The sequence below is a fragment of the Salvia hispanica genome, chromosome 1 (genome assembly GCF_023119035.1).
Source record: "Salvia hispanica cultivar TCC Black 2014 chromosome 1, UniMelb_Shisp_WGS_1.0, whole genome shotgun sequence".
NCBI lineage: Eukaryota > Viridiplantae > Streptophyta > Magnoliopsida > Lamiales > Lamiaceae > Salvia > Salvia hispanica.
This window is the reverse complement of record NC_062965.1, coordinates 17,567,781-17,585,505: the sequence shown is the minus strand read 5'-3', so window position 1 is coordinate 17,585,505 and position 17,725 is coordinate 17,567,781. Positions and strand designations below refer to the sequence as shown.

Here is a 17,725-nt window from a genome sequence, read left to right as displayed (position 1 = left end):
TGCGCTAGCACTGATTTTGTGTTGTAATAAAGCATATATATATAATAATAGGAACAATGGCTGGGGGGCCCAGTGGCCCCCAAGGCCCCAGTGTGGCTTCGTCGCTGACTGGTCCGGTTTGCATCGTGTGGACGTTGAGAATTTAGTTAAAAAATAATTAATATAGTCTTGAATACTGAAAATCCAACCTAATGGGTCATCTCCATTGAAGAGAGGTGCTTCGGTTCGAACACGGGTGGAGACAAATTCTCAAGTGGTGCGTGACGGCGGAGGCCTCCATGACCGAGTTGCTGCCCGGAGCCTCCTCGGTCAGCGATTGCTGCCCGATCTTTGCTGGTATGATAGATTGGGCTTGAGCATCGATTAGTTGATGTAATTCCATGAGCAACTCACCGATATGTTGGACAGTGTGTTGTTGTGATTCCCCGAGAAAAGACATGGTAACTCGAGAAGAATGAGAGAGATTGTGAGAGACATCTCGTGAAAGATTGGAGAAAACTCTGCTTTAAGTAAGTTTGTGACAGATTTTGGAGAGATAATCCATTAAAGTAAACAGGTCATGTTAGTGCAATTGTCAAATAAGAATCAAATTGGTTTGATGTTAAATCTAATTAAATAAAGTAAAGTGAGTTGCCATGTTCAAAGTCAAAAAATAATTCATTATGCATAGTAAAATTTGAAAATGATTTTCCAAATCTGTTATGTTTACAGTTTACAGCATACTAGCCACTGGATATCTACATAAATGGAGTAATATTAAAAATTAATTGTACAGTAAATAACTATTGTTCTCTCGTCTGCCATTAATTATTACAAGTTGACCAGACTCGAATTTTGAGAAATGTAAAATAAAGTGAGTGGAAAATTTAGTGGAATATAAGTCTTAATTCTATAAACTTATTTTTAGAATAAAATGTGAGAGAAATTAGTAAATAGAATGTATTGTCTATTACTAAAAGTTAGGACAAGTATTGATGGACCGATAAATTTATTTTTTGACAAGTAGTGATAAAAAAATTCTCGATCCCTCTCGATCAATATCCTTGCCAGAGGCAGCATGAAGAGCTGTCGTTGAGTAGGAAACTGAGAATTTCGGGAAGGGAAAAGCCTAGGAGAAGCTGTCGATCTAGAAAGGACGAGCATACACGAGAAGAGCCGAGACCAATGTTATTAGAAATGAAACACTCACCCCTTAAAAGGCCTTATAAGGGGGAGAATTATCCCCACTTATATAGATTAGATGAGATCTTCACCAAATCGACGTGGAACAGAATTTAGAGAATTCAACAAATATCAAAAATATTTTCGGCGATTTGATTGTCGAGATTTCCAAAGTGTTCGTTGTAATGACATATGCTACTTTAGATTCCACAGTTCCAAAAGTATGAAGGAAAGAAGGTGAGAAATCATTTAGTGGGCCTTATTAACCCAAACAATGGGCGTATTGGACATTCAGCCTAAGTGGGTTGTGTGTGGCTCATCTGATTTGGGTTGTCAATTAAATTGAGCATTATAAACATATGAATTGGGCTATATATGTATGAGTCCTACGTTGAACTTTAGGAAATTCTTGGAATAATGATTGATATTGAGAGACATAATCAATTGAGAAAGGAATCAAAGGCGATGATCATGAAAAATTGATTAAGCATGAGAGGAAACAATAATATAATTAATTAGAATATTATTTGTGGAAAATGCACTCACCTTATTAAAAAAAAAAATTATTAAAAATAGAAAGTGATTAAATTTTGTGGACGACCTAAAACGGAAAAAGGTGGACTATTGATCGTAGACGAAGAGAGTATTACTCTTATTTGTGGAAAATGCACTCACCTTATTGGGGACTACACAGGTGGGGACAAATTCTAAAGTGGTGCGTGACTGCGGAGGCCTCCATGACCGAGTTGTTGCCCGGAGCCTCCTCGGTCAGCGATTGCTGCCCGATCTTTGCTGGTATGATAGATTGGGCTTGAGCATCGATTAGTTGATGTAATTCCACAAGCAACTCACCGATATGTTGGACAGTATGTTGTTGTGATTCCCCTAGAAAAGACATGGTAACTCGAGAGAGATTGTGAGAGAATGGAATTGAGCGTGAGTTTGTGAAAGATTGGAGAAAACTCTGCTTACATAACTAATAACAGTGGTTGATTGTCCATTACCTTCATCTTCCTCTTGTTCAATGTCAATAATCATATCCTCATGGTTTGAATGTGTGACTGTGTTTGACTCTTCTTGATGTATGTTTCTATTATAAATTCTTCTGCCTAATGTAGTCTTAGTAGTAAAATCTGCATATCATTATAAAATATTATGTTCAAATAAGTAAAATTATTTTCATGTACAAAAGTAAGTCCATAGAGAAACTTAACACACAAAGAGGAGAGACGCGATAAATGCAAGCTCCTTTGGCAAAAAATAATGAAAATGAAGAAAATCATACAACATACAGATCACCCTATCCATTTGACACAAGGCTAATAGCCCGAGAAGCATCAACGATAAATTCAGTAATCAGACACTAAATGCCTATTTTATATCCTTACTGATATATTACAATAGACAAAAGGCTGAATCAGCAGTGGAAAAACAATGCACAAAACGATCAAAGATAAATCTCCATGCTACATTTCACATTCAAAGTAAGAAAAAGATCAGATTATGCACGCTAGTAATATAAAACTAGCAAATATATATATAAAAAAAATAACACATCTTAAACAAAACACCCACAACATGAATCCCTCTCTTTTTAACTAAACACATTCAAGAAAATGAACATCCAAAATACAAAACCCACCTATCTACAAACAGCAGTGTAATGTGTAAATAACCCAATTTGGAAAAGAATATCATACACCAAAATTCAAATAAAACCCTCTGTTGAGCATGAGCATGTTCTATCCAATTGTCTTTTTTACCTTCAGGATTTGTCAATCTTTGATGTGATATATTTGGTTCGTCTTGTAAACGAACATTTTTTTTACGTTGCCTTCGTCCTTTAGAAGCCATAACTGCATACATTAGAGTAATAAAATAAGTATAGACTGTTGGAATAATTGAATGAACAATTACATAAAACTCTCTATGATGATTAACTGAGAACGACAGAGAAGGAGTATAAACTGTAGAGCGGAAGCGTACCTTGATCCATAACGAATTGAACGGCGGAATTGCTTTGCAGCGGCTATGGATCTTCCAAACGATCAGAGACATTCTTTGCAATAGTCTGCCGAGAGAATACAGAGATATCGAATGTTCTTCTGACGTCTGGGGGACCATAACCCTAGCTTATATTTATATTAAATATAAACCCTTTTATTTTCTATTCGGTCTCTCATCAAATAGAAAATCACTTTATGGTATCTACACTTATTTCCATAACAATTAAATACACTTTAGCCCAAACTTTAATCTTTATTGGATCACTTTAATTGGGCAACTGAAAGATAGCCATACACATTAAATTAGTCATGTGGAAGCCCAAATTTCTAACAATCTCCCACTTGGGCAACACATGACACCAAATAAATGTGTACAAACTGAATGAGCGCTCAAAATGCTATCACATAGTGTATTTCCGAACAATCTTATTATCAACCATATCGACATAGGACTAAAGGGGCAGTCACCATATTTTTTCATGATTAAACCCATCAGTAATCACATATGCAAATATAATCAACAACAGATCAATTATGGAGTGTAGCATGGAAATTTCATGCAAGGTGATCATACATGCCTATTTCCAACTGGTCCTCCCAAAGTGAGATCAAACCAAAAATAATGGACAAAACATAATACTTTATTTCTGCAGAGAATAACATGAGTTTTATAACTACATGTTCAAAACACAATATAGAGCAATAACCAAAACTACTCCCACTGAACGGAAGTGACCTTAAACAACATAACACCCATTTGGGCTACATGCCCATGAAAGACCTTGGGTGATAGTCCCTTAATGATTGGATTGTAATCATCAAATCCATTCCCTTATGCTCTATATGTATTTGTCCATTCCAAACCTTTTATTTAACAACCAGGTAGCTCCTGTTGTTTTAGAATATAATACTGCAGAGTTATTGTCACAACATAACTTAAGTGGTCTTTCAATACCTTACAATATGCAGCCTAGTGACAAAATTTCACAGTCATATTCATTAACTAGATGCCCAAAAACAAGTTACAAATTCTGTCGTCATGGCAGAAGTAGCTATGAGTGTTTGCTCAGCACTTTTCCACGAAATGGCTCTACAGCCAACAAACACACGTAAACAAAAAAGGATCCTTTACTGTATTAGCATCTAACAAAATCAGGATCAAAATGCCTAATGATCTCTCCAAATGACCTGATTTTCTGTATGCGAGCATGTAATGCTTAGTTCTCTATAAATATCTCATAACCCGTTTTGCTGCTTCCTAATGATCCATATCGGGTTATTGAAATATCTACCCAACATATAAACAATTAAAACCAAATTGGGTCTAATACACACTTGAGCACACATTAGGCTCCCAATCATCGAAGCACATGGAACCTTCTGCATTTTCTAAATCTCAAGATTTATCTTAGGGCACTGAAGGAGACTAGGTTTGTCTCCTTTAGTCATAGGGGTATTTCTTTACTTGCAATTATGTGAAGCTAAAAGAAGAAATAACTCTTAAAGATATGTGAAGGAGTATGATTTATCATTCTTCCTTGTCGCATTAGCTTTAGGGAGAGGCATTAAAGACTGTAGCATATATTCTCACTTTGGTGTTCCAGAAAAATTTAGGGGTTTTAAATTTTATGATCCCACAAAAGGAACTAATTTTTGGGACGGGAAATATAGTATTCCTTGAGGATGTTGAGTTTGGGGGGAAGAATGTGTTAGGGAACATTACTTTTGAGGAGGAGTCTGTATAGACACCTACTACTGCTTCTGACAATGATCAGGTATCAATTACTATCATTGAAGAAGAAGCATATTAAGAACCTCAAGATGATATTGTTGTAAACATTCAATCTCATGCGGATGATATCATTTAAAGTCAATCTGAACAACCTCAACTAAGACTCTCGTCAATGGTACCACAAATTTTATGAAGTAGTTCTTTCGTTTGGATTCAGAAAGAACGCTATTGATGGTTGTGTGTATCACAAGTTCAGTGGGAACAAATGCATCTTTTTTTGTATTTGGAATCGAAAGAAATAATTTTCGATAAGGATATGTTGCACTAACACCAAGAATTTTTTCTCGGAGAAATTTGAGATGAAAGATCTTGGGGAAACCTCTTTTGTATTTGGAATCGAAAGAAATAATTTTCGATTGTCACAAAAGGGATATAGTGAAAAGGTGCCTAAAGTATTTGAGATGCATAATTGCAAGTAAAGAAATACCCCTATGACTAAAGGAGACAAACCTAGTCTCATTCAGTGCCCTAAGATAAATCTTGAGATTTAGAAAATGCAGAAGGTTCCATGTGCTTCGATGATTGGGAGCCTAATGTGTGCTCAAGTGTGTATTAGACCCAATTTGGTTTTAATTGTTTATATGTTGGGTAGATATTTCAATAACCCGATATGGATCATTAGGAAGCAGCAAAACGGGTTATGAGATATTTATAGAGAACTAAGCATTACATGCTCGCATACAGAAAATCAGGTCATTTGGAGAGATCATTAGGCATTTTGATCCTGATTTTGTTAGATGCTAATACAGTAAAGGATCCTTTTTTCTCAATTCTCAGAGAATCATCAATAGAGTGGCTCTGATACCACTTGTTGGAATAATTGAATGAACAATTACATAAAGCTCTTTATGATGATTAACCGAGAACGACAGAGAATGAGTATAAACTGTAGAGCGGAAGCGTACCTTGATCCATAACGAATTGAACGGCGGAATTGCTTTGCAGCGGCTATGGATCTTCCAAACGATCAGAGACATTCTTTGCAATAGTCTGCCGAGAGAATACAGAGATATCGAATGTTCTTCTGACGTCTGGGGACCATAACCCTAGCTTATATTTATATTAAATACAAACCCTTTTATTTTCTATTCGGTCTCTAATCAAATAGAAAATCACTTTATGGTATCTACACTTATTTCCATAACAATTAAATACACTTTAGCCCAAACTTTAATCTTTATTGGATCACTTTAATTGGGCAACTGAAAGATAGCCATACACATTAAATTAGTCATGTGGAAGCCCAAATTTCTAACATAGACAACTTTTAGGATTGAACGATTAGAATACTGAAATGAAATGGAAGACTATAGTATGTCGCCTTATTTAGTCTCTACAAATTTCATATACGAATTGAAAGATTCAAAAATTCAATTACACAACAAAATGTCGAAAATTAAAAAGAAGCATTATAACAATCTGTAAATAGGACAAGGAAGATAAAAATACCAGAATACTCCTCACCTTTGCTGAGTAATCTGAAGCTTCTTCTGTATTTTTTCCGTCAAGAAGGTGTAGAGACTCTTGTGAGAGAGATAGGGTTTAGTTCTAGTAGGCGTCATAAAATACTGATTAAGTACCGCCACTATTTCTAATTCCTATGAAATACTATTTTAGTGGGAAAATTGCCGCCTCTATTTTTAATTATTTATGCACTTTTTAAACTTTCTATTCTTTCAACAAATTAGTGCTTAAATGTACTAGCATAATATTTGACGGATTGCCACTTTCTAATTCCCATGTAATATTTTAGTGGGAAAATTGCCGCCACTTTTTAAATTTTTTACTCTTTCAACGAATTGCCACTATTTCTAATTCATATCTATTATTTTAGTGGAAAATTGCCGCCGCTATTTTTAATTGTTTCATGCACTTTTTTTATTTTATATTCTTTCATCAAATTAGTGCTTCGATGTACTATTATAATAATTGACTAATGTACATATTATTATTGTCATTACTAATTTATAATTACATAAACTTTGATTCGGTCTTTGTCAATTATCTTTTGAATAATTTGTTTAATTACTTTCTTCATTAAGTAAAGTTCATTAGCAATTTGAAATATTCTTTTTAGAGTCATGTCTAAGTATTTGCCTTTAACAACTTCCTGTGAGTTAAAATAGGAGCAAATCACCATTGTTGTACTTAATAGAAGTGAGTATAGGACTGTGAGTGTAGGACTGTTGAACTGACATTTAACTATAGTGTGACATCAGTGTATGATATAAATGTGAAGAAACGTCAATGTATTGTTTGAGTATCTATCCTCACAGTTTTAATAAAATGTGACTAATTTAATGTAATAACAGGCCATTTTTGTAGTAGTATACCATCAATAATCCAACATCAACACTCCATAACCCATATAACTACATTTCCTCGACCTATTCAAAAGTAGGGGGAGAGAACCGATAATGGAGGAAAAAGAAAACAAGAGCCGACACTCAGCTATGCATAGCTGTCCAGTTGTCGTTGCTTGCTTGTCAGTGGTGACTCGACAGCTACGCAATGCCGCACAAAGTGTCTGGTAAAAAATATTTTGTGCAATTTTTTTGAGAATGAGAATGGAGAGTGATTGGTATGAATCTGGAGAGTGTCTGGTAAAAAATATTTTGTTGAGATTTGAGGTATTTATATATAGAAGGGGATGATATTTGGAGTAAAAAAATATGAAAAAACATTTTAAAAATGGGAAAAAAACCTTAATATTTGGGGAATTGTGAAAAAACTTTTTTTTTTATTATTTTTTATTTAAAAAAAATTAATATTAAATCGGTTATAATTGACGCCCTCTCGCTGGCTGACAAGTGGGTGTCATGCTCATTCCTGGATGCGTCACGTCTCCTCAGCCGTGGTGCGGTTCCAGCCAGCGAGGCTTTCCTGCACGGAATGGCCATTCCAGCAAGCCACCTCCAACGCCCGTGCCGATGCATTTCGTCCCGTCGGGACGACAGTGCTCTAAGTCCTACAAAATTAAAATAGTGAAGAAGGACCTCGTAGGAAATTATATAAGTTCGCTATACTTTTTCCTTTTAGGAATGTGTGCGTACAAACTTAATAATTTAGGGATCATTCATGAAGTTCATTCAAGATACAAAACAAATTTTAATAATCAATAATGTTAAAAAAAATACTCTTTTGTCCCATTTTAAGGGATATGTTTCTATCGTGCCCAAGATTTAAGAAGAAATGATTTCTTAGTAACTTTATGGAGAGAAAATAAAGTATAAATAAAAATGAAATAGATGAATGAAGAAATAGTAAAATAAAATAAAAAATAATTAAAGATTAAAATTGTTTATTTTTATTAAGAAAAAATCACTCAACTAAATTGAGACAACCAAGAAAAGAATGACTCAACTAAATTGAGACAACCAAGAAAAGAATGACTAAACTATAATGGGGCGGTCATTACAAAAGAAGCCAACCTTGCGAATTTCCCTTACAATTTCTTTTTATTTGTTTCATCCGTAGTGAATCACATGCAATGGCGGAATGCTTTGTTCGTCTCAGAAAAATTCGCAGAATCGACAACTGTTTTCACCCTAACCAGTCGATCAAAATTTCCCTTAAAATATCTCTTCCCCCAAACGCTCGCCTACGCATAGCTCGTGTTTCCCACAACGTTGTTGACTCCAAGGTTGAGACCTCTGTAGTTAAAATACGACAGTCTAGGACACTTGGAGACGAAAGGAGTCAAGTATTTGTTGAACCTCCTACTCCAACTTATGTACTTAACTGACTTCTGAGCATCATCTTCTAACCAATTCACTAAATGTTGAATTTTGTACAAAATGCCCGCCCGGTGAGGAAACGGAATGGCGGATTCAGAAATCTCCGCCATTCTTCCAACGTACAGAACAAGGACGAGCAACGCGCCCGCGGCTTCTGCTGCCCGAAACTGCCTGCACATGCTTTGCAGCCCATGTTTGGGAATTGGTTTTTGAACATAATTTGATTTCCCTTTGAAGTAAGCTGGGTGTAGTTCTGTTGAGCAACACCTCCTTTGGAGAACTCAGCCAAAGTGGGCTGTGTGTGGCCCATCTAATTTGGGTTGTCAATTAAATTGGAACATTCAAAACATATAAATTGGGTTATTAGACAGTTGTCCATTCTTTATGAACTTTCAATGAGAAGTAAAACTCTAAAATTTATCAAATTGAAAATTATTGATATGTAGTCCTAGGTTGAACTTAAAGGGGATTCTTGGAATAATGATTAATATCGAGAGATACAATCAATTGTGAAAGGAATCAAGGCGATGATCATGGGAGATAATCAATACTAATGAGGTTATCGAGATTTAGATGATACTGTATTCTTTCGTCCGCAATTACGAGTCTCAATTTAGTATTTTGGTTAGCCCCATGATTAAAAATCTTAATTTATTTTTATAATAAACGGTAAATAAGTTTCATATTCCACTAACTAATTACGCTTGCATTTTGTTATAATATTAATACAAATATATGGAGCATGTCAAAATAATAAAAACATATATAAATATAAAACTGTATTCTATGTATGGAGTTTGTAATAAGGAAAGTGATATATTTTATAGATGATAAAAAAAAATTATGATAAAAACGAAAGGGGGTAATTATCAACGTAGGCTGTAGATATTAATAACTGGGCCTAATTTTGACATCGAATATGGGCCTGAGAGTTGATGGACCGATTCAAGTTATTGGGCCAAATTATGAATTCCATCAATATGCATATGTTTGTTGATCCAATTAGGGGTGGGAATATGGGTATACGTGGATACCCGATCCGAAAAAATCGGGTACCCAAATCCGAAAATCATCTAAATGTCTATCCAAAATCCGACCCGATATATTTTCGGGTACTCCAATACCCGCCCCGGGTATCCATACCCGATGTATCGGGTACCTAAATACCCGACTCTTTACATGTATTAATAAGTAATACTAACTAATAAAAAAAAAATCAAATTTTATATATTAATATAAATATAGAAATATTTAAATTGACTAATATCATTAAGTTGCATTTCTTTTGTAGTACTCCGTATAAAACTATATAAAAAAATGGGTCATTTTTATTTTAAAGTATATGATTATATTTATGGGGATTGGTTATGCAAAATAATAAAAGTTATGCATTTAATTAAATAGTTGAAACAACCAATAATATAATTCAAAAGTCAAAATAATTAACTAAAATATAAAAACCGCATGAGTTGGTTATGCAATATGTAAAACTTGAGAGTTTGGATAAGCCGTGACCTAGAGTAAGAGAGATAGACTTATTTACATAAGTTTAGAGAAATTTAACCTAATAAGTTGTAATGCCTAGCTCTTGAAGCCCAAAATAGTTAAACCTAATTTAAAAATTGCTTTAAATAATAAATTGGATATTCGGGTAATATCCAATACCCATTCGGGTTACCCAATACCCGCTTTATCTTAAATTTCAATACTCAATCCCATACCCAATGCCATAAAATTGGATATTGGGTATCCAACGGCGGATATCGAGTCGGGTACGGATAAACCCAATACCCGATATCCATAATCCCACCCCTAGATCGAATCAATGTTGTACAAACTCCGTCCACCACGGCATATCATTAATGGAAAATTAATAAAGTATGATAGAAAGAATATAAATAATTAGAATGTTTTTTTAGATAATTCGACTCGCTTTATTAAATTTTTTTTTTATTAAAGATAGAAAGTGATTAATTTCTATGGACTACCTAAAACGAAAAAAGGACTATCGATTGTAGAAGAAGAGAGTATTATTTATCTAAGTACTATTACAATGAATGTAACTAGCTTTAGAATACTATTCCCTCTGTCCCAAGATAAACGAAGCACTTGTTTTGGGCACAGTATTTAAGAAATAGATATTTAAAGAGTTAAAGTAAAGAGAGAAAAGTATGAGAGAGGAAAAAAGTAGAAAAGTAAAAAGAGAATAAAATAAGAGATGATTTTTTGCTGAAAAATAACTCACTTATAGTAGGACATCCTGAAAAAGTAATATGACTCACTTATCTTGGGATGAGGAAGTATAGAACTATATCATGTTAATAGCACTAAAACTATTTTAGATTAAATATAAAACGGACGATATCATCTTCTAGTTTTAAATGAAGTTTCATAGACTATATATTATAACTATTTGATTATGCTGTGATCGTATTTTTACAGTATCATATGATTATGAAGCATTTATTATAAGTCAAATTGTGCTTCCCTAATTTTAATTCAAAAGCCTATTATCTACTATCTACAATCCAACATCAATACACCATAACCCATATAACTACATTTCCGCGGCTATTCAAAACTAGAAGAAGAGACCGAAAAAAGAAGGAAAAAAGAAAACAAGAGCCTGACATTCATCTATCGCATTTCATATCTGTTGCAATGCCAATTGCTCTAACACAAAGTGTCCGGCACACTCCAAATCAAAATTATGAATCCATCACTAAATATAAGTCATAATAATATAGCAGTCCAAACAACAACAACAAAACCATCACTTCATATACTATATATTATAACTACAAAACATAGGATCCTTGTTCGATAAAACACAACAACAAAACCAATCCAAACATCTTAAAATATCTACATTTCACAATTTTCATGCAACAAACAAGGATAAACCGTCAAAGTTAGTTGGTAAGCAAATTCGGACGTTGCTCAAACACAAATCTTTGCTTCATCTTCTTCTGCAACCACTTTGCGGCAAGAGAAAGACACACAACTCAAACAATTGACAAACCTGTTGGGAAATTTAAAGTTGCAATTTACAGTGTGAAGAGGTAGAGGAAAACATATGTAATAACATGATTAGAACTAGAGATGTTGTCTTAAACAAATTTATACATATATATTTTTTGATAAATTAGAGGCTCCGGCCAAATAACGATAAGGAAGAGTCCAACAACACCACCACCACCACAACAAGAACACAACCTAGCGAAGTCCAACGAAAAACCCTAGTGCTAACGCAAGAGTATATATATCTATATAAATCCACAGTCTACAATCATATATAACAATCAAAGAATAGGGGGTTGTTGGTGAAACTGAATCTTACCTGCGGGAATTTGAAGAATGTTGACATCATGTTGGAGAAAATTAATGGGCACACACTCCTTCACCTCCTCTTTAGAAGCAACTCCAACTCAACCCCAAACCCTTCCTCTGTGTTGTTCATTACGAGCTATATATAATACGAAAAAGATAGTGACAAAGTAGTGTTAGATTAATCATTTTGGTGACAAATTATTAGGGACGGAGGGCGTAGATCATTTAAACAACATTTTATTTGGAATTTTTTCCAATCGGATCACAAAAAATCTGCATATGCATATTTATTTCTTCATAATCATAACCCTAAAGATCATTGCCAGATAAATGAGTCCCAACTCCTAAGCTCTATTTGGACTAAGAACTCGCATAAAAAACTGGTATCCCAAAGTAGCATCTTCCACAAACCATAGAGACAGAGACAGAATAACAACTACATATATATGCATAGAAATGAATATTGTTTAAACAGCCCTTTTGACTCGACATGGGTTTTAAGAAATTATTTGACTTTGTGAAGAAAAAGTAAAAGGAGAATGTGAGTAGAATGTAAGACCTATTTAAAGTATTAGTTTTATATTAGATTGTGAGTGTAAGAAGTTGATGGAATGTGGGGTTTGCATACCAAAAGTAAAATAAAGTAAATGATTCTATAAATCGTGAACAAACAAAAATGGCAAAAAGGCTCTTTAAATGGTGGACGGAGGGAGTACATATGTAATTGTTATAAATTAATAAAGTGGAGGTAATCTGGTGGTGAGGAGGGAATAGACATGCAACCGTTTATAAAAGGATATTCGCCCTTAAAATCATAAACTTTGACCAAATTTTGATATTTTCTACGAACTTTAAAATTAGTCTTAAATATTAGTATAATATTCATATTTTGTTTATAATTTCTCACAGCAGATCAATCACCATAAACAACTAACTTATGTGCATTTTTTTTATCATACTTGGCACTAATAAATCAACTTGATTTTCTATGTTGATTTTTTTCCCTACATGCAACGAACTTAAGAAGTGGACAAAAATATCGTAAATATTTCACAGTTACCCAGATAGAATATGTTTTTCTCTGAAGATATCTATCTTGTCTAGGTTGGATTGGGAAATAACAAAAAGAATGTAAAGTTATATTTAAGACCAATTTTAAAGTTCGTGGGGAAATAACAAAATTTGACTAAAGTTTATAGTTTTAGGGAGCAATATCCCTTTTATAAAATACAAACCAAGAAAGGATATTCAAACTCACCGATCCAGCGTCCATCCATAAAGATGTTGGGGATATGGGAAATGTTGGGACATTGAGAATCAGCTGCATCACTTGCTTCTTGAATACATATTTCTGGGCATCCCTCAATAACTAAGGTGTCTAATTCAGTGAGGCGCCGCATTGCATCTGTAGAGGGTAGACGCCTTAACTTCTTACAATTTCGTATATATAACTCGCTTAGAGATGAGTGGTTCCCTAACCATTCAGGTAACTCTTCCATTCCAAAATTCTCCAAGGTTAAATTAGAAAGAGTAATGAGATGTTGAGTAGATTCCGGCAGATTTTCCCAACTTTCCATCCCCTTAAAGGTTAAGGAAAGAAGTGAGCTGCATCCTTGCAATATGCCATTAACGGTCTCCATTAATCCCCCCACACTAGCATCTATGCTTAACCATGCCAAGCTACTAAAACGAGGCGGAATCTCAAGAAAACAAGTGGTCATGAATTGAGGAACACCACCGATTTTTCAAATATCTTAGACGGGGGGATTTTGGGAGACGGGAAATTATTTTGGGTAGATTCTCTAGGTCACAACTCCAAACGCACGAGTGAGGATCCTAGCATTACACATGGCAAATACAGCAAAGCCTCGCACTTCGTGATCTCCAAAGTTGTAAGGGATCTGAGACTTTCTTGTGATTGTTGTACGCCAAGATCTCCTATCCGTTTCAGATTTGGGCAATTCCATATGCGAAACTCTTTCAAAGAATTGAGGGTGCCTACACCATCCGGTATTCCTCTCAAATTGGAACACTGCTCTATAGTCAACTTTGAGAGATTGGGATTACTATAGAATAGCCAATTTGGGAGACTTTCTAAATCATCTATTACATCTATCCAAAGCTCTGTTAGCAACGTTAATTTCGCTTGAAATATGTCTGCCAAAGGCTGATAGCTGCGATTACGAAAAATATTCAAATGTTTGAGGGACGACTAGAAATGGGTAGGAAAACTCATCAACACACTGCAATCCTTGATCGTCAAGTGTTGAAGATGAGGAAATACATTGACAGCACTTGCATCCACTGATTCAATTCCCTTCAACACTGTGAGCTTAGGCAACCTATCCAACACGAGCTCTTCTAGCGCTGGGAAAACAGTCCGTGTCACATCATTCACTGATCCATAGAATGAAGGATTTATGGACTTCACATTACTCAATCTGTACAACAGAAGACACTTGAGTTTTGGCAACTGCCCAAACATTGGGATTTCTTCACATTCCGAGCAGTCGGAGAGTGTTATCCTAACCAACTTGTTAAGTGGCAGCCTAGAACCTTGACCTACATCATCAACTTCCATTTTTCGAGTCCATGATGGAAAGTTTCTGCCTCCAAATCCAGAAATCTCCAACTCCTCCAGACGAGAGTGAGGTTGGAGGCCTTCCAACACATTCTCATCATTTGTAGGTTCACCTTCTCTACCAATCTTCCATCCCAAATTTAACTTCAATAATTTTAGCTTGTTAGATAGATCTGCTTTTTGAGCTTCTTCCTTGTTACAAACCCTTTCGAGGTTATCAATTTGCAGTTCTCCTTTGAGACAATTCAAACTTCCGAGCTCTTCAATTTTGTAGCCATTCTTGTCGCCCACCCTAAAAAACTTTAGGGTCCTAAGACAAGTTAATAGACCAATCTCGGCAAACAACTCTACATCTTTCATAATATAAAGATGCCTTAAGTTTCTCAAGTTCTTCAAAGTACTTGGAAGTGGCTTTAGACGATAACTACACGCTCTCAATGTCTGCAAGTGAAAAAGTTCACCTATCCAATCCGGAAGATATTCAATAGATGTTCGTTCAATGTCAAGAACTCTCAAATGTATCAACTTCTTGATTTCACTTGACAACTCTTCAACTTCCCAACTTCCAAAAGTTAAAACATGAAGAGATTCGAAGTTTGAGAACATGTTACCATTGATGTTATCCATGAACAGTAATGTGCGTAAATAATTTGCATTTTTTTTTAGAACATCACTTGAATCTTCTTTGAGAAATATGTATCGAACTCGGGTAATTTCATCTTCCTTAAAAGAACCTCTTAAGACAGAAGCTGCGAGTTCATGCACAAGATCATGCATCACACAACTTTTCGCATTTCCATAAACATCTCTTTCTGCAATTTGCAGTAAAGAGTTGCGTAGAAGAACATAGACAATTTTTTCTCCCATAGCTTCCATGTCACTGCTTTCATCAGCTTCTAGAAATCCTTCACCCATCCAATACTCAATTAGAGTCTGTGTTTTAAATCTGTAACCTTTAGGAAAAATCGAACAATATGCAAAACACTTTTTGAGCGAAGGTAGAGACAAATTATCAAAACTAAACTTCAATATTTGTTTGATATCGTTTCCTGCATAGCGTGAAAGCCAATTCACTTCGATCGAGTGCCATTTTTTTTCAGATTTATCACCCAGAGTACTCCACCAACTACGCTTGCAGCTAATGGCAAACCTTTACATTTTTCTGCAATCTTAGTTCCAGAGGCCTCAAGTTCTGAAGGAACATTCTCTTTTCCAAAAGTTTTTTTTTTGATAATTGACCAACAATGTTCATCTGATAAAATTTGCAGCTCATGTGTATGAAGTGGTTTCATAATTGAAGCGGCGTCCATACTTCTGGTGGTAACAACAATTGCATTACCTTTCATAGAACTAATGCGCAACAAGGGATGAAAAAATTGTTCCCATGTAAGAACACTTTCATTCCAAATATCATCAAGAATAAGAAGATATGTTTTATTTTGTAAAGCATCTTCAAGTTTTTTCAAAACACCTTGCTTATCCCCAATTTTGACTTGATCAGGAGAAGTCAATTCTTTGAGGATTTTGTTGAAAAGAATGAGTGGATCAAAATTTTGAGAAACATGCACCCAAATATGTGATCCAAACAGATTCTTTTCTTTGATAAAATGGAAGACTTCCCTAGTCAAAGTTGTCTTCCCCAATCCTCCCATTCCCGCAATGGCAAGGATAGAAATAGGTTCATCAGTTGTGATACAAGCGGTAAGTTGTTCAACTATTTCTGACATCATCTCATCTCTTCCAATAAAAATTGGATCAAGAGAGAACGAGTCAGTTTCACGAGCAACATCAGGCAAAGTGGGCACAGCAGCAGCATGTCTCCCGACGAGGCCAAGATCGGCAGCCCTTTTGTTAATGACCCCCAAATCCGCATTGATTTGTTGGATTCTAAGAGCCATACTTCGAGCATGTGAAATATGAAGGCAGCATGAGAAGTATGAGAATACCTTTTGTTTCATGGTTTTGTTGGCAATCATAGCATTGCTTTGTTTGGAGAGTTGATGATATTTGATTTCATCCAAAACATTGTCAGCATCGAACCCCACGTCTCCGAGATCCAAGAGCCACTTCTTGAAAGACTCATCAGGGATGGAGCGCATCTCTGCATCATTCAAGAATTTCTGGATCGTTTCCAGATTCTCACTTAACTGATCTGCTTCACGTCTGAAATCTCGAACAAGAGAGGCCTCATTCTTGAGGGTTTCAAATAGAACTTGAAGCAAGGCGGCGGCGGCAGCTTCTTCCATTCTTTGTGCTGAGAACTGTTTCTGAGAGAAGGGTTAGGGTTTTGGAATGGAGATGAATGATTGGTGGAAAGTGAGAAAGAGAGAGGTAAGGCAAAGATATGGATAAAGATATGCATGCTCCACAGCCATTCATTCTAATATGCTTTTTTTTTATTTATTGTATATTTCTATTACTGCCGACAACTTTTTTTTGTTTTACTACTCATTTTAATACCACATCTTTTAAAAATAGTGATACCAAACAGTTATTCCATATTCTAATGTGTAATTACAGATTTAGATAAAAAGAAAATTAGAGGCTAGTTTTAAAAACACACAAGTCAATTTAAGATTGTCTTTTATCATACTCCCTCCGTCCCTAAAAATTTATCACCTATTTCATTTTTCGTCCGTCCTTAAAAATTTGTCACCTTTCACTTTTACCATTTTTGGTAGTGCACCCTACATTCCACTAATTCATTATATTCTCACTCATATTTTATTTTAAAACTAATATATAAAAATAGAACTCACGTGTCACTAATTTTTTCAACTCACTTTCTATTACATTTCTAAAACCCAAGGGACGGAGGGAGTATAATGGATTCGAATGTGTATAAACCAAATCGATTTACAAAATGACCCGCTTATTATGAACTAAATCAATCAAAAAATAATTTAATTGCTATCTAAAATTTTAGTACGCCTTCAGTTTCGGTAAAGAGTTTTAAGAAAGTAATCTTTGTGTTAAGTAAATTGATAAAAAACAAAAAAAAGTCTTTATTTCTTACACTTGTTTGTCATGAGAATGGACTGAGTGTATTTTTTGAACGTTATTTATATATTCTTTATTCAATTTTCACACGAAAAAATAACAAATCAAATCAAAGTTT

The 17,725-nt window shown here is 34.9% G+C and overlaps 2 protein-coding genes across 5 annotated transcripts; both read right to left on the bottom strand.

The window, feature by feature from the left end:
- Positions 1 to 1,761: 1,761 nt before the first annotated feature.
- LOC125219355 lies at positions 1,762 to 6,015 on the bottom strand. Of its 3 annotated transcripts, none has more exons than XM_048121328.1 (4): positions 5,865 to 6,015; positions 2,925 to 3,017; positions 2,166 to 2,294; positions 1,762 to 2,064 (listed from the first exon to the last, which is right to left on the bottom strand). In XM_048121328.1, the coding sequence occupies exons 1-4, from the start codon at positions 5,872 to 5,874 to the stop codon at positions 1,838 to 1,840; spliced, it is 459 nt and encodes a 152-aa protein (XP_047977285.1). In that variant the 5' UTR covers positions 5,875 to 6,015; the 3' UTR covers positions 1,762 to 1,837. The 3 variants fall into 3 exon arrangements, with proteins under 3 accessions (XP_047977285.1, XP_047977279.1, XP_047977292.1); XM_048121322.1 differs by lacking the exon at positions 5,865 to 6,015 and adding an exon at positions 3,148 to 3,271; XM_048121335.1 differs by lacking the exon at positions 5,865 to 6,015 and adding an exon at positions 3,148 to 3,271 and having other exon boundaries at positions 1,762 to 2,046.
- Positions 6,016 to 11,456: 5,441 nt separating this feature from the next.
- LOC125204115 (putative disease resistance protein RGA3) lies at positions 11,457 to 16,956 on the bottom strand. Of its 2 annotated transcripts, none has more exons than XM_048102684.1 (3): positions 16,554 to 16,956; positions 12,037 to 12,162; positions 11,457 to 11,718 (listed from the first exon to the last, which is right to left on the bottom strand). In XM_048102684.1, the coding sequence occupies exons 1-2, from the start codon at positions 16,851 to 16,853 to the stop codon at positions 12,097 to 12,099; spliced, it is 366 nt and encodes a 121-aa protein (XP_047958641.1). In that variant the 5' UTR covers positions 16,854 to 16,956; the 3' UTR covers positions 11,457 to 11,718; positions 12,037 to 12,096. The 2 variants fall into 2 exon arrangements, with proteins under 2 accessions (XP_047958641.1, XP_047958634.1); XM_048102677.1 differs by lacking the exon at positions 16,554 to 16,956 and adding an exon at positions 13,285 to 16,543.
- Between the last annotated feature and the right edge of the window lie 769 nt (positions 16,957 to 17,725).

Coding starts and splice junctions, on each gene's coding strand:
- LOC125219355 (XM_048121328.1), bottom strand. Junction 2,295..2,924: donor AAGATTGACAAATCCTGAAG/GTAAAAAAGACA, acceptor AATGATATGCAG/ATTTTACTACTAAGACTACA. Junction 2,065..2,165: donor TGAACAAGAGGAAGATGAAG/GTAATGGACAAT, acceptor ATCTCTCTCGAG/TTACCATGTCTTTTCTAGGG.
- LOC125204115 (XM_048102677.1), bottom strand. CDS start 15,522: ATGGGTGAAGGATTTCTAGAAGCTGATGAAAGCAGTGACATGGAAGCT.